At 38.1% G+C, this 24,521-nt stretch overlaps 2 protein-coding genes across 3 annotated transcripts in view; one reads left to right on the forward strand and one right to left on the reverse strand.

The window, feature by feature from the left end:
* LOC117289086 (ATP-binding cassette sub-family A member 3-like) overlaps nt 1-15,226 on the reverse strand; it is a 51,095-nt gene extending 35,869 nt beyond the window's left edge. The window contains exons 1-9 of one of the 2 annotated variants that reach the window (XM_033770034.1): nt 14,729-15,226; nt 11,612-11,685; nt 9,875-9,906; nt 6,059-6,184; nt 5,519-5,638; nt 4,879-5,029; nt 4,283-4,412; nt 3,428-3,538; nt 2,714-2,857 (exon numbers count right to left, since the gene is read on the reverse strand). In XM_033770034.1, coding sequence (XP_033625925.1) covers nt 2,714-2,857; nt 3,428-3,538; nt 4,283-4,412; nt 4,879-5,029; nt 5,519-5,638; nt 6,059-6,184; nt 9,875-9,906; nt 11,612-11,685; nt 14,729-14,785 — 945 coding nt within the window. In that variant the 5' untranslated portion in view covers nt 14,786-15,226. Of the gene's footprint in view, nt 1-2,713; nt 2,858-3,427; nt 3,539-4,282; nt 4,413-4,878; nt 5,030-5,518; nt 5,639-6,058; nt 6,185-9,874; nt 9,907-11,611; nt 11,686-14,728 lie in introns of those variants that run through there. The other variant, XM_033770035.1, reaches the window with a different exon arrangement.
* Nucleotides 15,227-17,799: 2,573 nt separating this feature from the next.
* LOC117289089 lies at nt 17,800-23,479 on the forward strand. Its single transcript, XM_033770044.1, has 4 exons — nt 17,800-17,883; nt 20,504-20,736; nt 21,596-21,727; nt 22,275-23,479. Exons 2-4 carry the CDS (start codon nt 20,523-20,525, stop codon nt 22,409-22,411), a joined length of 483 nt encoding a protein of 160 aa, XP_033625935.1. The 5' UTR covers nt 17,800-17,883; nt 20,504-20,522; the 3' UTR covers nt 22,412-23,479.
* Nucleotides 23,480-24,521: the final 1,042 nt, after the last annotated feature.

A 24,521-nucleotide genomic window follows, 5' to 3' on the forward strand; every position in this document is an offset into this window, starting at 1 on the left:
AGACCCACAGCGCTATCATGGAGGCAATGTCAATTAAGACCTACATCTACCATTGGTTGAGAGTGTGGCGCATGTGCATTTGTCCACAATTCCATCATAATAAGTTCGGACATGTATATCATGCAATACTTACAGGGAATATACACGTACTCTAAAGACCTTCTCTATTGCAACGATCACAGCCCAAGTTTTTGCCAACCGAGGACAGAAAACCACAAAAGCCATATATGCAGATCAAAAACAGATAGCTACAGTTTGTGAAAATGATCCCCCCCAAAAAAATTCAAGATTAAGTTGAATTTGTTGAAAACAAATAAATAAAAACATGTAAAAGATATTTCTTTACAGAAAATGTTTCACTTGGTTACATTATCTGTTAACACAATTGATTGTTTTTCTAACATTCGGCCGGCCATGCGAAACCGGACTTTGTTTATAATCAATAATGGAAAGGTCTTTTGCACATATCACAAACAAATTTAAATGCAGAGGGGAAAAACTAATAAAACTAACAGTACTATGTACATGTAGAAGCCATCACCTTTTAAAAACAAAAATGAGGTGAATCCAATAAAAGTCTATGTGTTGTTCTCGAAACAATGAAATATGTGAACCGCTCTGTAAAAATGAGTCAGATGTTGACAATTTAACGATTTGAGTTATATGCATGGCTGGAAAGAACACACCAGCAGCAGTTATTTTGTAGGGGCCTATATGTCTAAGGTTTGGGGTGTACGGCGTTGCTGAGTTAGTTCCGTTTGAAATTAGCCACTAGGTATACGTACATCATTATTTGTGAAAAACGAATTACAAGTAAAGTGAGGTTTTAAACTACCATTTCGCGCAAAAGTACGATCACAAATTTGTTGTATTCATAGCTTTATTGCCTAAAGGTAAGCGTTATAAAGGTTTACCATGCAAATAAAGATCTCTGATAGTTTCCACATTAAACTGTCCATAACTAATGCATTAGGCGACATCTGACTCATTTTCACAGAGTGGGTTACAAACATACATGTAAGTGTGCGTGTTTCGAGAACAAAAAATTATTGTTTGAATAAGTACATGGAAAACCTTGCACCCATGTATGACTTGGCTTTATTTAAACATTAAATAATGTATTAACATGCCAGACACTGTATATGTGCACTGTTACATAATACAGCAATTCAAAATCAATTGGTTTATTGAACATCAATAAAAACCTACAATGTACTGGGAGTGCCATTTTATTAAAACCAGTAAAGACAAGAACTACATGCACATCATGTGTATGGAGACTGGAGACTGTATATAACCACATGTTACAAAAAAATGTAGTTGACTTAAATGCAAGTCTCTACGTATATTTAAACTTCCGGGACAAAGTTGGTCACAACCATACTGAGTTTCATTCTGATGTTCTTCCAATGCTTTGGTTTTACTCTTTTAATGCAGTTTTTGTTGGGGGGGGGCAGGGGTTCAACCTAAAAATGCCCAGCTTGTTGAATTGTAGTTTTGGGGGGGTTTTCTGTAAAAATTTGTTTTCAAAAAGTCTTTCTAAGAACCTAGGTGTATCTTGCTGATTTTGTGCGGCATTTGGTTCACCCCATAATATTTCTTGAGTGATAATGCCCTCTTTTGTGACATGAGTGCACAACATTACAATTCATGACAATTCTTGAGTTCATAAAATCTCCTTGGACTCTGATACATGTAAAATAGATCGTATGTGCAACCTTTTACGATAGTAAAATATCTTCTGTGTTGAACAAGTTTTTTATTTTTGATACCCTCTGCCACATTGGACTGCCCATCCAGACTGTATTTCAAAAAGCACATTAAGCATGCATAAACTCCATGTACATGTACAACCCCAACAAAACATGTATTGATTATCACCTAGTGAAAGGCCCCATTGACCTCTGTACACACTTAAATAGCAAGTCATGATACAAGGTTTAACAACAACAGCAGTGAGAAATGGCTTCATTCAAAACCCATCATTGTCAGTTGAGGCCGAGTTAACAAAAAAACATGTTTAGCGTCCTCGTCCTGTAAAAAAACGAAGCACAGAAGGGCTTTTCTTTTCAAAATCTTGAACAACCATTGGTTTTTCCACTGTTCAATGCACACTAATTAAACAAACCTGTTCACATATTGAACAGTTTGATCAATACTAAAAACCGAGGACCAATTTACTAAAACCTGAAAGCATGAAAAATTGCGAAGCACGGAAACATCTTGATTAACAACAACTTTATCAACATATTATGCATAAAATAATAAACCAGTGAAAATTTGAACTCAATTGGTTGTCGAAGGTGCGAGATAATAATGGAAGAAAAAACACCCTTGTCACACGAAGTTGTGTGCTATCCGATGCTTGATTTTGGGACCTCAAATTCTTATTTTGAGGTATCAAAATCAAATTCGTGGAAAATTACTTTTTTTCTCGAAAACCATGCAACTTCAGAGGGAGCTGTTTTTCACAATGTTTTATACTATCAACATCTCCCCATTACTCATTACCAAGTAAGTTTTTATGCTAATAATTATTTTGAGTAATTACCAATTGTGTCCACTGCCTTTAAAGAAAACTACAAGAGACAAAATACGACTTGTATAACTACTTGCACAGTTAAAGGAAAAGTACAGCTAATAGTGGAAGGTTTATGGAACCGTTCAATTGTATAACATTCCCTTTAGACAATGAGAATTGATGTTGCCATACCTTGAGCATTATAGTAATGAGGAGGACCGGGATGATGAGGAAGACGAGGTTCTTGATGTACCATGCCAACCAGTGAAGCCAGTTAGCTAGACCCATCATCTTCATACTCTCCTTTAATCGCTTCTCCTTCTCCAACACAAGCTCCTAAAATAAACAAATCAACCAGAGGCAAAATATTTGTAATATTGTTCACCAATGTTGGCAGCCCACAACTCGTCCTCCTGGAAATTGTCTAGCAATGATTACACCAGCGGATTCTCCCCCCCCCCCCACCTCAAAAATTTGACGCCCATAAATAGCCGACCGTGTTTGTCGACGAGGTAAAAGGAAAACCACCCAATTTAGAGTGAAACTTGTGTGGAACATTATATTCTACTTTTAAAACATCTTTCTAGTCATATGCATTTTATAACGAACAGTTACAAACGCTTTTCAAAGACAAACTTGACCGATCGAAGGCAACGTGTTCCTTTAAGTGCACACATGTAAGCATGGAACAGGCTATTAGGACCATGGAAGAAATCATGGTTATGAGGCTGGTTCCAAATGGTCGACCACAGTAGTCAACCAATGGTCGACCAGCCTGGGTTTGAGTCAAAATGAGTCAAACTTAAGTTAAACATGGAGCGCACTTGAACTTTCTCTCTGTGGTGTAGTGTTTTTTTGTCCGCTATTGTCATCAATCATTCTTAATTATTTTCAATTCAAACATACCCTGACGACAGTCCCAGCGGAGTAGATGAAACTGAGACAGATGAGGAATGGCATGAGGAACTCTAGACTTAGCAGAAAACTGTCTGATAAGTAGCCCGGATGAGGAAATTGCTGCAAAAGAAAAAAACACTGCTTAAAAAAAAATATAATCTGACAAGAAACAAGAAAAAGAGAACTTGCTAAAAGCTATGGCAAATGTTTCTGATACCCCAAAAGCTAAAATAAGTCACAGGGTTTCAAACCAGCAGTCGCCAACGAGCAATTCAAATCACTTCCTTTACCTGTCAGCTTGTCAAGTAAAAACATTGATGCTTTTCACAATAAATGAGGGGAACATTGGTTAGAATCGAATACAACTAAAGCATCAGCATTCATATCTGATGCGATGTCATGTCTTGAAGACAATGGACACTATTGGTAATTGTCAAAGACCAGTCTTCTCACTTGGTGATCTCAACATATGCATAAAATAACAAACCTGTGAAAATTTGATCTTGATTGGTCGTCGGAGTTGCGAGATAACTATAAATGAAAAACTCACCCTTGTCACACGAAGTTGTGTGCTTTCATATGCTTGATTTTGAGACCTAAACTTGAGGTCTCGAAATCGAATTCCTGGAAAATCACTTCTTTCTCGAAAACTACGTCACATCAGAGGGAGCTGTTTCTCACAATGTTTTATACTATCAACCTCTCCCCATTACTACTTAGCAAGTGGGGTTTTATGCTGACATTATTATTTACAGTAATTACCAATAGTGTCTACTGCCTTTAACCTTTATTTGTTGAGCATAATTTTTTTGTGCTAAGCTAATTTCTGTAAAGAAGCTCCATAAGGTTTGGATCATTTCTTACCTGTAACTGTACTTGAACTGTCTGAGCAAGCAGAAAAGCGGTTACTGCTCCCTGCAGATCTACTAAGTGAGTGAAAGCAATGATGGAATCTATAGCATTTTGCAGCCTTAGGAAGCGGATTTTGTACATGCTGGAGATGCATCAAGGGAAAAAATATAAGCAGGAAGTTACATTATGTTAAATTGCATTGATAGTTAGCATGGAAGTTAATAAAGCCAAATTTGTCTATGGTAAGAAGAGGTGGTATGAAGGTAATTTTTTAGAGTGGCCTATGGTAAGGAATAGAAAATATGAGTGCAGTCGACTAATGTTGTCTATGGTAAGGAAGAGGGGGTATGAATGCAGTCGACTAAAGTCATCTATGGTAAGGAAGAGGGGGTATGAATGCAGTCGACTAAAGTCATCAATGGTAAGGAAGAGGGGGTATGAATGCAGTCGACTAAAGTCACCTATAGTACTGAAAAGGGGGAAGATAGCGGTCAACTAAACCTCAAGTTGTCTATGGTAAGGGATGTGTAGTTATCTATGGTAAGGGATGGGTTAAACTACTGCAGCATGACTGGCAAATCAAAACTGCCCTACTGTTCAATACTCACTTGTACGTTCTGGGTCCGACCAGCTGAAAGTTTGGGTAGGTTCGCTCAGTGTACCATGTCTCTCTACTCACCAGGTCATGCGCCAGACGAATCTTGTACGTCACATTTGGTGGAAGCGTCGTTGCATCCATTGGAAGGTCAAATATAATGGCTGAGAAATAAGGAACCAGTTTCAAGGCACTGTACACGTTTGGTAATTGTCAAAGACCAGTGTTCTCACTTGGTATTTCCCGTCATAGGCATAAAATAACAAACCTGTGAAAATTAAGGCTCAATTGGTCATCGAAGTTGCAAGTAAATGATGAAAGAAAAAACACCCTTGTTCGACGAATTTGTGTGCTTTCAGATAGGAATAAAAGACTTCAAGCTAGAAGTCTTTTATTATTTGAGTGAGAAATTACCTCTTTATCAAAACCTACGTTACTTCAGAGGGAGTCGTTTCCCACAATGTTTTGTATTTACAGCTCTCCAATGCTCGTTACCGAGTTGGTTTTTAAGTTAATATTTGTTTGAGTAATTACCAAACGAGTACCTTCCCTTTAACATTTGGTGAATTTCCAAACAGAAAATCACTGAACTGAAATGTTTTTACTGTCCAGGCTGTTTCTCTTCCAAAAATATTAAAAAATTAAATCTTTACCTGCATAGTAAAGATTGAGATCCTCAGCTGCAGTCTTGACCAGTTCTTCCTCCGAGGTGAAATTCGAGGGTGAGAGAGGAACTTGCACCTGTAGTGCTACTCCTGCCATTAACAAATCAGCTGAAAAAACAACACAGTCAAACATTGGTCAGCACTTTGAATGAAATGCCTGACCGGGCTCAAAATTTACACTGGATCCAAGACCATATTAAGTCTCAAATGTTCCTATTAAAGTCTCAAATATTCCTGGTAAAGTCTCAAAAGTTCCAGGTGAAGTCTCAAATGTTCCTAGTAAAGTCTCAAATGTTCCTAGTAGCAAACATTCCTGGTAAAGTCTCAAATGTTCCCAATAAGGTCTGAATTGTTCCAAGTAAAGACTGAAATATTCCGGGTAAAGTTTGAAATGTTCTGTGTGAAGTCTTAAATGTTCCAGGTGAAGTCTCAAATGTTCTAGGTAAAGTCTGAAATCACTATCAAAATTCTTTGACTTGTCAGTAAAAGTGAGCAAGTTGGAGTGAGGGGACCAGCAGTGGTACTTACTAAGATTGTTTTGTGGAAAGTAAGCCAGTTCCGGGCAGTCTGTGCCGTTAACAAAGCATGACTGTAGCTGTTGGATTTCCGCAGTACTCAACGTTTCTTGACTGGAGAATCCTGGCTCAAAGGTTGCTGGTGAACAAACAAAACAGAAAAGTACTTTAGATTTAAACTGGACATTATTCAGGGAATCAGTGCAAATCATTGTATTTCTTTTTTTTTTATGTATTTTGAAAAAGTAAAATGCTAAATACTTATGCTTGGCTTTATTTGTCACAGAAAGTTCAGATAAATATTGAATGAAATTATGGCTTGTTTTTAAAAGGAACACGATTCAATTCAGTTCAATTCAACTCAATTAGGTTTTATTATTAACATTTCAAAAATTTGAGGCATTGCATGGTGAGGTATCAATATGGTGTTACCGCAATCCAAATAAATGTCTCCAAAATTACACGCAAAATTTAAAGGCAGTGGACACTATTGGTAATTACTCAAAATAAATATTGCCATAAAACCTTACTTGGAGACGAGCAATGGGGAGAGGTTGGTGATATAAAACATTGTGAGAAACGGCTCCTTCTGAAGTTTTAAAGAAAGACGTAATTTTCCACGAATTTGAATTCGAGACCTCAACCATCTAAACGCACACAACTTCGTGTGACAAGGCTGATTTTTCTTTCATTATTATCGCGCAAGTTCGATGACCGATTGAGCTCACATTTTCACAGGTTTGTTATTTTATGCTTATGTTGAGATACACCAACTGTTAAGGCTAGTCTTTGACAATTACCAATAGTGTCCACTGCCTTTAAAAGACTTAAATTGACGTGTTTACATTGGTAAAAACTACAAAACATACAAAATGTTTGTTAGAAAAGACAAGTTCAAGCAAATCACTGAAGTCGGATCATCTTGACAAATTGCATGCAGTCAGTTCAAACCAATAAGAAAAAGTACCCAAAACCATGGGTAACACAAAGCACCAACATCATGGGCAACTTCTGCATGCTTCGATGCCCAACATGTTGGGAGCTAGTGTAAACATTTGTGTAGAGTGCATAATCGTGTAAAATTTGCACAACACTGTATGCTGATTTCTTAGCGGTATAACCTAATTCATTTACATTCAACTATAGTATAGATACAATTAGCGCCAATAACAGGATTAAAAGCAACTATAAACATAAATATTAATATAAAACGTGCGGAACAACCATGGGAGAATGAAGATGAGCAGAGTATACTGTTCGAAACGTCGAGACCAAACTTGCTCTTTTCAGAGCCAACACTCCTTCAAAAGAGTTTTTACCCATGGTTGTACCTGCAAATTTACTATTAATATTTATATATATAGTTGCTCTTATTCTCCACACCATGCAGAGCTTCAAACACCATTTAATAACAGGATGAATAGAAATCAAGATGAAATGCTTAGTTTTAGATGAGGGAGGGAAAAACCCCAACAATGGGGAAAGACACACTGCACCATTTTGTAAGCGTGTATACGTGCATTTGTGTAGCACACACACAGAAAATACCTGTTGCACAACAATGTTTGTAACACACCATCTCCTCAAAAAGCACAATGTCTGATGAAATGTGTCAATAGGTCAATTTACAAATAATGGTATGTAAAGAAATCAAATTAGCCCCCCCCCCCTCCCCAAAAGACAAAAAGAGAACCTTGAATGACTGCTCCATACACTTTTGAAAGGTATTACACAAGATTGGTATGAGCTGACAAAACAGTCACGGACAGAGGTTTTTGTGTAATCAACCATGTATGTATCAAAGACCTACAAAAAAACTGCAAACCTGTGGTAATGCGAGCTGAATCCATTGCCAGGAGTCAGGAGAAAAGAGTGACAAACAGTGCACAATTTTCAGCATAATGTGCTTAATTTTAACAACCAAAATCAGCTTATTGCTGTTTAAGGTTTTCAGATTCAGTTTCCTTGAAAATGACATGTACGTGAATTCAAAACAGGACAGTGCTTGCGTAAAGAGCCTTGGACAAGGCTACCTGTACATGTAGGCCCTACATGTACGTACTACACATTTCCGCTAGTCAGGGATGTCATTAGTCCAATTTGCTTTGGAAATGACAGGGAAGCTATCTGACACAGAAGCCTTAGGCCCTACGGCACGGTAACTGGTAAGGAGTTGTGTTCTGCTGATGCCATGCTGAGTGATGTACTCAACGCAACTATTGTATCGGTTTTACTAATGGGTCCCTTAAGATGTAGAGTCGTTAATTTATGCTGGTACAATTTGCTTATAAAAATATGTGTGCGTCAATATGATTTAGAAGCTACTTGTTATAATGTACACAAGTGTACAAAATAAACAGCAACATGTCATTGCTCCAGCATGACAATAAACTTTGCAAGCCATGTACTGTATGTTCTAATGTTCAGCCTCGGCAAAAATGCATGATTTTATTGCAAAATGTTGAAATATGTGGCAGTCATGACTGATTTGTTTTTGCCCTTACACAATTGATTACATAATGTATTTTTTTTAAAGCAACCCTGTATTCTTAGTACATGTATGTACTTTCCAAAGTCTTGTGTAAAAATCCTGACGCGTCAGGGTAGGGCTCAAACCTGCAATCTTTGCCTTGCTAAAGCAGACCACTAAGATAACCCGATGGTTAGAGGCAGTTCCAAAGTATATTTTAACAGAGTGTACAACCAAAATTTCAAAGAAACATTTAATTTACTGAGCCTAGTGCATCAAAGATCATGTAAACATCTATTTTACAATGTAAGTCTCCTGGGGCCAATTTCATAAAGCGGCGCCGCCGCCGCCGCTGCCGCTTTATGAAATTGGCCCCATGAGACCTACATTTGCCCAGCCACATGTACCTGTCAACAGTCCAATCTATAGAGTGTGATGTAGTCTCAGTAAATAGTGCGTCATATAAATTGGATTGTTTTTCAATAACCCTGAATGCATGTATTATAGATGGAAGTTGTGTAATCATTATTTCTCGCAGGGAGGAGGGCTCTGAGAAATACATTTCAAACAGCACGCTTTGTTCGCTTTCATGAGAAGTAGCTTTTAACGAAAAACAGGGCCCAATTTTATGGCACTGCTGAGCCTGGAGCTCTGCGCTTACAGTTCTTAGAGCCACACGCTTCATAGATAGCTGTAAGCACAGAATTCTGTGGTAAGCATGTCTGAACGTTGTGAAATTGGGCTAAGAGTCTCTTGTTGAAAGATGGAGACTTATCTCACTTCTTCAGGCCTGATTCCTTATGGGTAAAGGGCGACTTCTGGGGGAAATTTAGTATACAGGAACTTTCCAAAGGGCATCTAGGCAATGACCAGGGGCATGAAGGTAACTACAGTACGCCCACACCTCGATGAATTATCAAGCCCGCCTCTCAGCATTCTCTGAAAAAAGTTCCATCCTCTTGTTTTCAATACATGTACCTGTACACTGTTGACCATGACTGAGACTCATTATCATCAGCCCTCTGTGCTGGCTGGGCGGAATATCTGAGTTCCCAGTCAGGCAACTACAACTGGGTTTTGACACTGAATCCCAGAGGTCAGATTTTATGCATGAATACTCCTCACAAGGCATTGATTGGGTGGAATTTTGGGGGACAAAATGATGTACAATGTAACACCCGACCGACACCCCTCGCTCGGACTCAAGGGTGGTAATTGAGTTGCTTCAAGTGATTTGCTTGAAAACACCACTGTACTTCCTCGAAAACACCACTGTACATGTACATGTGACACTGTTACAATTTCATTATGACCACATTTTGGCAAAAACAACAAGTACAAGCCACGAGCAATACTTACTGAAACAGAGGTCCTCTGATTGTATGAGAAGTCTAAGGGAGAAAAGAAAAATAAATTATTAAAATTTTCTGTAAAGGTTAGACCAGAATTTGCCCATAGTCTGTCAGATCTTTAAATATCATAGTTCAATCACATCTCTCTTTTGTTTTTTGAATACAATGGATCAATTCCAATTATACTCACAGAACTTTTCAATTATTATAAATATATGCCATAATTCAATCGCATTTTAAATAAATGGCAAAAAATGGAAAGATATTAAAGAAAAACAAAAACATGAAGTGGTAATTTTGCTTGTCTTGTATTTTCAGCGACTAAAACGCACACTGGTCTGACATTTAAGGCTTAGGGACTTACATTAAATCATGGTTTGTAGCTCAAAGATTTTCTATGGACCAGAAATTATTTTACAAGACCAATTTAATACAATGCAAGAACAAAATCATCAAATCATCAACACATTTTCACATTGTGAATTCTTCTCGTTTGTCTTACACAAAAGGAAGATACTGTATTGATGAACCTCAAAAACAACAAGTGAACAACAATGTTTGTTTTACTTTCTTTAAGTGAAAAACACCAGCCTGCCAGACTTTTCTACATTGCAGTTGTGAGATTACTGACCCAATGCCATTTTCACTGGCCTCTAGAGATGCTGTGTCAGATTTTTGCCGATTTGACCCAAAAATTTTGATTTAAAATTCAATAGGTGTTTTGATGGGGGTCGACAAAGTTACAAGCTTTCATTTGAGCCATTGCTCGAAAAAGTCCGCCAATTATTAGTAGCAGTGAACTAAAGTGCTCAAAATTAGTTTTGCCGGGATCCCGACAATATATCACAGGACCAATTCTAATGTGTTTTTAAGAATCGTTTAAAATTTTTGTCATGGTTCCTGGCCATTAAGTAAAAGTTCAACTTTTTTCGTTAGAGCGGGTGATACTCTTTCAAATACCGTTCACTCAAAAAAATTTTTTTTTTAATGTTTGGGGCAAAAAATCTGACATAGCATCTTTAACCTGTGGTACATAAGTACAGTATTAATTCCCAGCCATTACATTCTGGCGATCATTTATAAAGCAAAAATATTTTGTAGGGTCTTTAAATTTTATTTCTCCAGATCAGATTGCAATATTTCTCTGGAAGATTGGCACTGGAACAATTCCAATCGAATCAAGTGTCAGATTGAAACTAATCAGTTAAGATTGTAGAAACTTTCCACATTTTTCATTTTAAGAAACAGTATCAAAATGTTAAAATTACACGTGATAAAAACCAGAAAAATAGGATCGGAATAATTATTAAAAGTTGTTGTTGAATTTTAAACAAGGGGTTGAATATTTAAAGGTCGTGGACACTATTGGTAATTGTCAAAGACTAGCCTACACAGTTGGTGTATTTCAACATATGCATAAAATAATGAACCTGTGAAAATTTGAGCTCAATTGGTCATCGAACTTGCGAGATATGAATGAAAGAAAAAAACACCCTTGTCACACGAAGGTGTGTGCGTTTAGATTGTTGATTTCGAGACCTCAAGTTCTAAATCTGAGGTTTCGAAATCAAATTCGTGGAAAATTACTTCTTTCTCGAAAACTATGGCACTTAAGAGGGTGCCGTTTCTCACAATGTTTTATACCATCAACCTCTCACTATTACTTGTTACAAAAAAGGTTTTATGCTAACAATTATTTTGAGTAATTACCAATAGTGTCCACTGCCTTTAAGTGCATATTTACCTGGCCATAAGCAGCAAGGATGTCGCAAAAAACGGAAGCAGCAGTTCAATAATGGTTCCAATAGGACGTCGGATCTGTATTAATTGAAATCAAAAGTGTGTTAATGGATAAAAAAAAAACATAAACATTGTATGACAGTTGACCACATTGTTCACTTTATCACACACAAAAGCAATTATTGAGAATTTCAGACAGTTTCTGCCACAAAAGATACCATTTTCCTAAGTAAAAATAAAACATTTTAAAACATGCATAATACTGCTTTTAAAAGTTAAAAGAGAATATCAGACCAACAGTCAACATTTGAGCATAATTGGTTTTTGATAATAAAAACTACACAATTGTTTTTGTTCTCAGATGAAAACCACAATACCAATGATACTTGTCCAGTCATGAGTTTACTGGCTCGACTTTAGAATCATTTGTATAAAGTTCAAGCACTGCACTTATTAAGCACTTTTATTTTAAAAGTTGTATCATTAAATTACTTTCTACACGGGGCCCCATTCATATGGGGCATACGTACGTACTTCTACATAGTTCAAAGCCATCTGAACTACAAAATGTGTATGAACTTTAACTTTCGTTTACATATCATTGAGGGAGGGGGGGGGAAGTTGACTATAATGCTCACCCAAATTTATCTGTACAGTAAAACAAAATTGAAGCACAGTAGGCCTACAATAACTTGTAATGAAAGTAAAACTATATTGCACATTACATCAGGCTCTGACCATGCGGCTCTGACTGGTTGTGGACAGGAAGGCAATTTGCCTGCATTGTCTCTGTGATTTATCTGGGCTGAATTCCACAAAGATCTTATTAAGGCCGACTGATCTAAATTGCTATTTGAGAAAACAAAGCGTGATGTCATGATACAAATCACTAATGGTGACTGACAATTCATCTCAATTACTCTTATAGTTTTGCTTACTCCATCATTACATTGACAATCAAGGGACAATGTAAATTGTAATGAGGGAGGTTGATAGCGAACGAGTTCCCTTTATTACATTAGCAGAGCAAAATGCTACACAAATGTATCAGTTGCTACTCAAAAATCTTAATTTTCTACTCTATATTGCCATTCACACAACATTGTAAAGGTCTAAATATTTAGCTACCAAAAATTGGGAGACAAAATTGTTCCCTGGTTGATTACAAATCCCTACTTGCAGCCGAGAAGGTAAACTGAGGGCGTGTCCCTACGAGGCTTTCGAACGCAGCAAAGCCACATAAAAACCTAATACTACGACCACAGATCAAACACAGCATGAGGTATTTTCATTTTACAATAAACACAACCTTTTACATTTCTTGGCTAGTCTGGCAGGCAAGATACTGCACTGGTCCTATGGGAAAGTTGACATTTTGTGCCATAAATTCCACATAAATCCAAGAGTTATGAAAGTAAAAGCTGGACAAGTTTTGAGATGTGCCCCCTTACATCATATCAAATATTGAAAAGAATTGGACAGTGCAATCTCCATAAAATATAAGATTTGATGTTTTCTTCCATTGAGCTGTGTACAAATCGTGCCTGCAGGAAGTCCAGGCTTAGTGGCTCTATTGTAAACATGTGATGTCACAGGTCACATCGTCTATAGATTCTACTATAAGATTGAAAGAGTAAGATTGTTCCAGAAAAGGAAAACTGCAGGCCCAGAAAAAAACCTCGCACACCTTTGGAATCGAACCAGGGCCAGAGTGCTGAATATGTGAGCGCTTTATGATAAATCATAAAATAGGCGTAATGGCCATTACATATGAGAACAGCAACAAAGAGTTCTTGAATACAACGCCCACTACTGCCCATGGTATACAGAGTAAAAAAACATAAATTACAGTTGATCAAGGACTTCTTCAAAACAAATTTATCTTGCTGCTATGGTAACAGAATACAAGACACGTTTCTTCTGAAGTTTCCAGTGACAGTGTTCAGTCATAAAAACACATATCTATTAGTGCCCAGTGGCACACAATGTAAGTGGGGAGAGGAGACCTTGAATAACATGTAAACTATTTTTGTTTTAATATCAGAGAAGATCTCTGTGTGGGGGTGTGTGTGTGTGTGTGTGATTGGGGGGGGGGTTCCAAAAGTAGGGAGGGTGGGCTGATATAAGGCCGGTTCACTCCTTAGGCTGTGACTGTGAGTAATGCAATCTGAATTATGACCTCACAAATTCGCAACAAATAATTTGCGCCAGTTTACTTAGTACTCAACTCCTGTGGAACACTCGCTGTAAAAACAGCCCTGTGACATCAAAGTTTGCTTTGGATTCGCATGAAGTACATAACGTGTATGAACGAGGCTTCAAGCTGTGCACCACAAGTCACCACTTAAGTTTGAATTCCTCAGACTATAGTAGACAGTTGCTTTGTCACATGATTCGGGGCAAACTTTTGCGTAGTTACGGAAGAGACGGTGAACACCCATACACAATTCTGAATGGATGTGTATAGAACAATGGTACCAGGGTTTGCTCATCTGGAGGTTGCTATACAAAAGCTTCTCCCGAGTCATGTGACTGTAGCAACTGTCTACTGTAGTGTGAGGAATTCAAATGTAAGTGGTAACTTAAGATTTAAGCAAGTCATTGTACCAGACATTATTCAAATCTACTCACAAATGACTTACAATTTAGACACCGTATTTTGTATGTAGCTCAGATGTGCATCAATAGTAATAAAAGTCATTGCCTTTATTAAAGAGTATTTTAAATTTTCTCTTCATCTCCTTGGGGGCTGTCTGGTATAGAAAGTAATTTATTTGTATTATAGCGGACACTGGCAGAGAAGTGTGTGAATTGATGGGGATCTTACTTGGGGCTTATGACACCAAAATCATCAACCTCCTGCAAAGATGGGAAAATAAAAGCCTTTTCGATAGGTATTTTGGGTAACTTTCTGTTTGGCACCACCACTTTTTCACTCATTTTTATACAAAAAGGGATATCTCATTGAGGTAAATTAGAGACTATAAACTATATTATTTCATATCGAATGAAAAAGTGGTGGCGTCACGGAAAACTTTCCCACACAAATTTCTCAATAATAAAAACTCACATTTTTTTTTTATTACTTTCTGATATAAATTTAAAACAGTTGAGAACATACCTGCAGAACAAAATTCTTCCAAAGGAGCAAACGAAACTGTCGCCCTTTCATACCCATGATGATGGCCGAGATATGGGTTGTTCTGTCCCAGTTCGTTCAGGTAGGTTCAGTCTGGGCCTAGCTAACTAGCTAGGGAAACATCACAATACGGACGGTATGATCATGGAGGTAGAATTGGTATGATGATCAAGATCAAAGCAAAAGTGTGGCCGGTAAATAGTGATGCCGCGTCGGCCTCCCAAACAGACAGTACCCCTCCTCCACAGTGTAGATAGATGAATCTCCAGATAGATGGTCCACCAATGGTTCCGAACTAACTAACTAGCCAGCACAGGCTTTCTGCTGCACAAACTTAAACTCACTGTGTGCAGCTAGCTCTGCAGCTGATCAGATGTGTGTGATAACGGACGTAGTTTGTTCAGTTTTCTAATCTTTCTTGACACTTTCATGCTATTGTTGATAAATGAAAAAAAACTGATCAGTGATGTCCATGCTGCGTCTGTGGTCTGTGTGACGTCCTCGCCGCCGTCCTTACGTACACAACAACAACATAACATCTAGGGTAGACTTGTGAAGAAGTCATTAATATCTGCGGCGATGATAGCGTTGCGACTCTATTCCGAATCTCCCCGCGATTCCCGCGGTACAACTCGACTATCTCACCGCGGCAAGCCATTAACGACTTGTCCAAGAGTCTACATCTAGTTAGGTACGGTACGCACCAGTGATGTGTACGGATAATAAATTATTGATGTGCACCATAGAGCTACGATGTGCACGGATAATAAATTTATGTGCACAAAGCATGCCATTCTGCATTGCGCTCCGGCTAGGCTACGATGTCGGGAGGATCCGTGAGGGTTTACGTTATCGCAGCTATCTGCATCACTCTATCAAAAGATCGATCACTTTGTGCCCGAGGGAGGGCAAAACGCCTTAGTTAAAAGGCCCTTGGGTTAAACAAATAAATAATAATAAACGATATCTTAGAAAACAATACAAAATTCCTTTGCGCATAATACCTTGACATGTAAACCCACAGCTGTCCCACCTTGTCCCTACTTCCCCTTCTTATTAATTATCCCAATCGGCCTTGTCGGTGCCATGGTCCCCATTTTACTGCACAAACTTAGAAAGAAAAAAGTAAACATTTTACTAGAAACTACCATAATCCAAAAATAAAATTACCATAGGCATAGTATATGAGCTGAACAAGCATTAAAAATTAAAAGTACCAAATTAACCAAAAACAGACACCCAACACCACCCAGCCCAAGCCCCCCCCCCCCCCACCCCACCCACACACAAAAAAGTAGGCCTAGTAATACAATTTTAAAAAAATTGATTCCAACTAACAAACAATTAGAAAACTAACAAACAAACCAAAAACAACTTACAACTTATTATGATTAAATTTTTAAAACCAGCTACAGTCCTTATAATAATAACAATACAGGTTTTCCCCGGCCAATTTCAGCTAAATAAATCATTAAATTTCATTAACATGCATTCAAATTCATGCATTTTCCCCTGATCCTCTCAAACTAGGGTTTCGTTTTAGCTATTAATGCATTCAATTGGGTCATTCGAGACTACACTTTTGACCACTCTTAAATTGAATATCTACTAACCACATTTCGAACATGATTTTGCTCTGCTAGTTTGCGTTTTTTTTTCATTTAGGCCTAACGAATTTCAACTTCTTTGCATTCAAATAAAAGTGACTAATTATGCCTTTATGAGAAAAATTTGATTTATAGCTCCTTTACTAGCACACAAGTTGTTCATGTATTTTTTACATCATTATGTGTTTTTTCTTGAAATCATTATCTTTGCGTTGTTACCCTTCCAATTGTCGGCACCCGATAACTTTGAAATAAAAAACTATAGTTATAATATAGTTATAAAAACTTTAATTTAAAAAGTCTTGCCCTATTAGTATCATCTACATTATTCACTGCTCTGTGCCGACCTAGCCAGGGGTATGTTGTGGAGTAAAATTTGTCGTTGGTTTTGTATTCCTGATACGCGGGTTAGTACAGCAGCGCAATAGCTCATGAGCTAATATAGTTTCATCGGTTCTGCTGCACGAACCAAATAACTACGAGTTATGAGCATCCTCCATCCTGTTAACCCTTTAGTCCCTGCACCGCCCGAGTTTGCTGAAATCCAATTTCTCAAGATTCTTGCAGTAAATTACTGGAATCGTAGTTCAATTAATTTTAAAAGATAGCCATGGCTTAATGTGTATGCACAATTTTTTACCCTTTCGGTAATATTTGTATAAAAGTACAAGTTCTCATGGGAACAATAAAAGCCTCTCGTTAAACGGCTACGGTAATTTTTATGGCGAATATGTTTGTGCACGGATAAAATGGACACAATAGCTTTTCAAGGCTTTTATCTGGCTCAATGCTCATACTGATTAAATGCGAAGGCGTTAATTTTCGACAATTATCATCATAAATGATGAACAATTTCCTGTTTACTAATGAGCGTTTTTTTTTTGTAAGAGCTAAATGATTTCATCATCATTAGCTTCGACAAGTCAACTGTGAAGGGAGAATTAATAACGATCTATAACAACTAGATATATTAACAAATGCGTAGACCTACAATGACTATCGAGTTTTCTTTTGATGTTCCTTTTTTTCTACAAACACAAGCTAGCGAGGTTTCCTCGTACCGCATACAGTGCATCGCTATAGGCGGCTGGGCGGTACAGTGGCTAAAATGGTTTTAAGAAACAAAATAAAATTGCTCACGTTTTTAATGAAAATGTTGCAATTTAGAACGAGGTAATAACATAGGCATATCCCCTGACCTGTGTGGCCAAGGGTAGGATTCAGCTAGCCTTTGGCACACAAGTGGAGCTAGCTAGGTAATAACAAGATAATTCGGTATAAGTTAAATCCCTTGGCACTGTCTTTGACGTTCGTTGACGGGTACGGTCGTTGACAGATTTGCAAAATTTGGTATAGAACCAAATTAATTTTGGTGCGGTGCTTCCCTCACTCTTCACACAAAATAATTATTAGTCGACCAATAAACGGATAGGGCGCCCTCTTTTGACGGTTGCAGGGTTCCGCCGGTCAGCACGTACGCCATTTTGTTGGGAACACGCAAGAAAAATTCGCCGGGTTTAACCAAACTTGGTAAGTTTCGTACATTTTTGTAAAGAGTATGAAAAAAGAATTATGAATATGAAACATTTTTGTTAAGTAAACAACTGTCTTAAAAATATCATAAATAGCACCAATGATTGTAAATGTATCGGATTGGTGTATTTTTTGATAGCTTGGCAGTGGCTTGACTCTTCCTTGCTTGAGGTGAGCAAGGAAAATATATTTAGTTCATAGAGTAATTATGATTAGTAATTATGATTAGTAATTATGATTAGTAATTATGATTAGCATGGAGAGGCAAAAAAAGAAAATGAAACTTGAAAAATTATTGAAATTGAACATATTCTACCTCTAGTCTATGATTAACATGTGAACGAAATGATAGGAAGGAAAGTAAAAGGTTAATTAATTTGGATAAATTTCCGTATGGCGCCACCACCTTTTCACTCATTTTTACAAAAAGGGATGTCCCATTGAGGTAAATTTAGATACTATATTATTTCATATCAAATAAAAAAGTGGTGGCGCCATACGGAAACTTTTCCATTAATTTTCATTCATAAACACCCCAGGGCCCAGACAGTTTCGCTACTCCTATTGGTGGAGAGCGCGTCACGTGGGGGTGTTTAATTAAACGGTTGACAATGGTTGATTGACCAGCTGGAGCTGTTTATATAACCGGCTGGCTTCCGCGTGTCGGGCGCGCGCGTACGCCAATATTATCATGCGGAATGCGCAATAATGACACCCTAGCTATTTATTAGTAAAAACAGCACGTAATCTATTTCTAAGCGCGCGCGCGTACACACAACCCATGCGCATCAAACAGATTCTTCACTAAGTTTTTAAAAAAAATACTTCAATTCTCAAATTTTCAATTGTCATAGATAGTATCTATCTATAGGATTAATAGACCTTATGCACATGACATCATTTCAGTACGGCGCCCTCGCCTTGAGGTCAAAAGGAGGTTGTTCATTGGCCAGTCTATGTTCGTTTTGATTGTTTCGTCACCGTTTGACCTCAAAGATGGCGGTTGGATGACGTCAATGCATAAGGTCTATTGTATTTTTTTAACGTTTTTTAACAAAAAGGCATTTATGAATGTGAATAAAAGAGTAGTGACTCGTTCTTAAACGTCCATTTAAAACCTTGCAGGATCGTTGCCATGCGATAAAGGCCCTCATTTTCGGCTCGGGTCTTTATCACACGGCAACGTCCCTGCCGGTTTTGAACTGCCGTTAACTCGGACCTTTAACAACCCTGCCGGTTTTAAACTGCCGTTAAAGAACTCGATGCTACCCGTTAATTCCCTTATTTTAAAAAATGGCTGGCGGACCACAAGTGTAAGGCCCTTGCCTTATTAGTAATAAATGCTTGTCTTTTTAGAATTTGATAACTCGTCTGGTCAGACATTAGCAATCGTCAGCTTTTTTGTCTGTTTATTTAACCGTAATAAAAAAGACAAATTCCCTGGTATTATTATCAGTTTATAATTTAATTTTAAGAATAAACTAAAGTAAGAAATTTAGTAAACAAAACATTAAACAAATCGGTCGCACTAAATACTGACAACTCACGACCCCTAACGTAATGACAACTCACGACAACAAATGTTAAATCACTTTAAAAGAACATTTGAACATAAAGTCAACTGTCAAATATATGTAAAAGAGTCATGTGGGTCCTACTACTTCCTTGCCGCCAACTCGCCGTCAACTCACTTGTGCTGTCAACTCGCTGTTGAGAATTTGATAACTCGTCTGGTCAGACATTAGCAATCGTCAGCTTTTTTGTCTGTTTATTTAACCGTAATAAAAAAGACAAATTCCCTGGTATTATTATCAGTTTATAATTTAATTTTAAGAATAAACTAAAGTAAGAAATTTAGTAAACAAAACATTAAACAAATCGGTCGCACTAAATACTGACAACTCACGACCCCTAACGTAATGACAACTCACGACAACAAATGTTAAATCACTTTAAAAGAACATTTGAACATAAAGTCAACTGTCAAATATATGTAAAAGAGTCATGTGGGTCCTACTACTTCCTTGCCGCCAACTCGCCGTCAACTCACTTGTGCTGTCAACTCGCTGTCAACTCAACCGCTACTGATATGGATTAGTCTTGACCCAAGTCACTAGCGATCAATTAACACGAAGCGCAGTACAAACATGTAATACACGAAGCGCAGTACATACATGTAATACACTAAGCGGTACCGATAATCAACGTCTTGGGCTAAGATTATTCCAATTTCCGGAAAGCGACCTCTGTTGTCCGTGTTGTACAACCTCTGTGAAAAAGCAAGATGGCAGCCGACGGCTTTGCTACTTCACGATCATTTTTTCACGAGGACAAAACTAATAACTACCGTCAACACACAGGTCCATACAGATGGTACCATTAATAAAAAAATTCAACACACTTTAAATCGACAAAGAAAGGCATAGAAAATAAACACTGAATTTTAGAAATTACATCACAGGCTTCGGGTCAGTGGTCTAATGGAACATTTTAGCCCTGGGGGTTACGTTTATCGCAACTGGTGTTGCCCGGGATATATTATGGGTAAGTTTTTGTACGCCAATATTAAAATAGATGAGATCTCAAAAAGAAATGTTTGTTAATCTTCTTTCTACAGTGTGTTTGTCTCAATAACCATGGCTGTCAATATGCTGAGGATCACGAGCAGGCGAGCGATTTCCACTTCATGTCAGCGATCTTCGGGTATAACAGTTTACGCTGACCGACTTGACTATCCAGCACCACCATGCCGGTTTGTCACAGAGGCTGACCTGACCTCTGATATGCAAGCTCTGAAAACTAAGGAAGGGGGTGACTGGAAGGAACTCTCGTTAGACGAAAAAGTAGCTTGTGAGTATACGACTACCCCTGATCCTGTACAATCTTTCCTTAAGAGAGGTTTGCGGTAACTAACACCATGTGATCTCTTTTGAGTAGTGTCAGTTTTGAAAAGAAGCGGTGGTTAACTACTCATTTCCCCCCTCAATGTTTTGATAAGTATGTTCTGAACGTCTTCAGGTTTTTAATTTTGCTAGGACTTCAGAGCAGGGCTTGTTTTCATGAAGTTTATTGCATTGCAAAAATGCTGGAAGTTCTTTTTGCTTAGCAGAAACGAGTTACCAGCCAAAACAGCATGTGATGTATTTTGTTTGCAACAGGTTCCCTGCTGAATTATGCTTAGCAGAAAGAATTGCTATCACATTTTTCTGCTAGACAACCTTATGAAATTTGGACCACTCTGGCCTTCTTTCATACATGTAGTTGCTCCTTATATATAGCGCTCATGTCAGTCATTCAGTATTGCTCAAGGTGCTTCAACATTCAGTATTTTTCCTGCAAGGTATTGTGGAGCTACAATCTTGAAGTATGAGACCACCAATTCCTTTGCATAGCACCATGCCATGATTTACAAGGTGCTGTGGCGCAATATGCTGCCAATTTAACCAGGAACACCGATGCAAGTGGGTTATCTTTTTGATAAGTGCACTGGGTTCTTTTACATGAATACACAACACACAGGACCTATGGCTTTATGTACCATGCGAAGCACGCAGCAACGTGTCTTGCTTAAGGACACAAGTGTCACGACCGGGACTCGAACCAACTCTCTGCTGAACAGAAACACCAGAGCTTAAGGCCGCTGCTCTTACCATAATGATTGTATTTCAGCTATTCTTAAATTTTGTTATTATATTTTGTTTGGAAACAGTGTACAGATTGAGCTTCGACAAGAGTTATTCAGAGATGAGGGCACCTACCGGGGAGTGGAAGTATATCGTTGGGGGAGTCTTTGCCGCTTGTGCCGTTGCAATCTTCTTCTATGGTCTCCAAAAGAAATTTAGTAAGTATATGACTGCCTCTGGAAGTAGGCTAATGTTCATGCATAAAATAATACATTGAGCACATGTAAACAATTTGACTGCACATTGTGTATTAATGCCAGCATACTTTCACTGAGGTAACACTTGATTCAGGCAGATGGATTGAGATTCATAATCTATTACAACCACAGATCAAGATCTTGTGACGGCATGTTTACACCAGTGCTTGATCCAGCTCTGATACCACTTTATGATCACAGCAGTCGCACAAAAACACAAGCAAAACTCCCTGCCATTCCTAGCAAAACCGAAAATTGCCACAGTGAATTGCATTGTCTGATCAACTTTTGCATTAGTAGAACTTGTTCCCGGAATCCACTTTGCCAGATCTGATCCACCCTCCTCAAAAGGTGGATTAAAATTGCAGGATCTTGAACTGGGTCTGATTCAGCTTTTTTGCATTTGCACCAGCTGTTAATCCACATCGCAGGATAAGATCCAGGTAAACATAGATTAATGGATATTTGTCTAACTCCTTTACATTCATTATGTTTTCCCCCAATGTAGTAGCCCCACCACTCCCCGAAACCATGTCCAAGGAATGGCAAGAGGCGGCAGTGAAGTACAACATCGCTATCCGCAATAACCCAGTCACCGGCATCGCATCCCAGTACGACTACGAAAAGAACGAATGGAAGAAGTGATGAAGGGACATCCTGCTACTCTATCCGTCAGGTCATAGTTAAGTTTCAGTTTTAGGTCCTATTAAGTGTGAAGCATGAAGTATTATTATTACTCGGTTGTTATTATTATTACAAATTGGGGAAAAAGAAAAAGAATTGAATACAGAAAGTGGAATTGGAAATGGAGTTGTGGGCTGCTGTGTAGAACCTCTTGGTATTGATGTAATTGATGTAAAGCCTGTTTATATTTATGCGTGACTTTGTTGCAAATGTTGGTTCATCTGTTTCTCCGCCGAGTCATGACAAAGTTCCTGCAAACATGTACAAAGGCGAATGGCTGTGTTATTGGGAGAAGGTTCATCGAGGCCCAAATTCAGGGCTCTGCTTACTGCCGAGTTTTGTGCCGACGATCGCCTTTCTCTGTAAAATTTCTTTGCTAGCTGTGTAGCAAACAATGCCTAGTATGTCGAGTATGCACAGACACAAGCATACATTTCTTGCCAACCTGTGAAATATGCTTGGCGTTTGCGCCGAAGTTTCTGAAAGCGCTTATTCTTTTCTTGCGGAAGCAGAGCCATCAAATTGGGCCCAGGCTAGTGCGTTGTTAACAAATTGACGCATAATTATACACAGGCCATTAGAATGTATATACACATGAACTACAACGGAGGACAACAATCACAACTTCTGGTTTTAAAACTTTTGTTGATATATTCTAATTAATTGGATACTTAAAAGTTCTTCTTGATCACAAAACTAAACCGATAAATATGTCATTCTTTGTTTTTAAAAAGTAGAGGAATAACACTAGTATAGGCAAATCAAGTTGTGATTTTTAAGTTTGCACTATATTTTGAATGTGTTAATTTTGTTTTCAATAAATGAATACTGAGTAGTCAATGCAACAATAACATACAGTTATAGGCACAGTGCGATAATTTTGGATTCCACTCTCTATGCAGATCGTAGATTCAAATTATTGTTGTACCAATAGTCCTTTGAATTAATACTGAAGTGGTTCTACAAATCAAATGAAGGTATTTATGTATGTATGCAGTGTTCATTAAAAGATTGAAAGTTTATTCTGGATTCAAGTTGTTCTTGTCTGTACTTGCACTGGGTTAACAACCCAGTGGCCCAGTGGGTTGTTAATGAGTACAGATGTTTTTTGTCTGTTCTGTTGCACTCGAAATCTTGTTATGCCCCCCAACGCCAGCAAAGCTAAAGGAGCATAGTGTTTGCCTTGTTCTTAGGTGCGTGTGTGTGCGCAATGTGCCCTTGCATACGTCAACTTATGGGATATGTTTAACAATGGAACAATGCTACCCAATGAGGTTTTCTTTGTTTAAGTTGTACCCCACAGATAATTTCTCCAGAAAAGGGAGTAATTGAACAATAGCCGGACCTCACATACTGGAACGTAAGGGTGTGTGTGTACTTGGCCTATCAAATCCAACTTTGGTGTGTAGATGCGTCCAGGATCCCCCTGAAGCCTTTGTACTGACCCCTGATGTCACATGTTCATGTCATTGAGCTAAAACATGAGAAATGTTTTCCAGGTGAGAATTCAAGAAGGACTTGGCATATTAGGTGTGTCGATTGGTCTTGGGATCCCCAGAAGCCTATAGATTCCTTGCATGTTTGATGTCAAAAGCCCATACAAAAATATTGCATGGTTAGTAGTGCTTTTAAATGGCGCCAAGACACATGATATGGCGTCCCTATTTTAGAAAGTGTCCCACTGATTAAATTAGATTAATTTATTCCATCTCGGACCAACCAACAAAACAGAGAATCGATCATTCATGATTTATAGGTTACTTTTATTCTTACAATAAGATTTGAGTAATATGTACATCACAGAAACAACTTGAATTGGGAGACTTTTAGGGACACTAGGTGGGAGCAGACTCACCAGGGTAATCCATTGCTCTAATGGAGCGTCTTAAAGGCAATGGACACTATTGGTAAATACTCAAAATATTTAGTAGCATAAAACCTTACTTGGTAACGAGTAATGGAGGAAGTTTGGTAGTATAAAACATTGTGCGAAACGGCTCCCTCTTAAGTGGAGTAGTTTTCGAGAAAGAAGTAATTTTCCACGAATTTTATTTCGAGACCTCGGATTTAG

Source organism: Asterias rubens, chromosome 4 (genome assembly GCF_902459465.1).
Source record: "Asterias rubens chromosome 4, eAstRub1.3, whole genome shotgun sequence".
NCBI lineage: Eukaryota > Metazoa > Echinodermata > Asteroidea > Forcipulatida > Asteriidae > Asterias > Asterias rubens.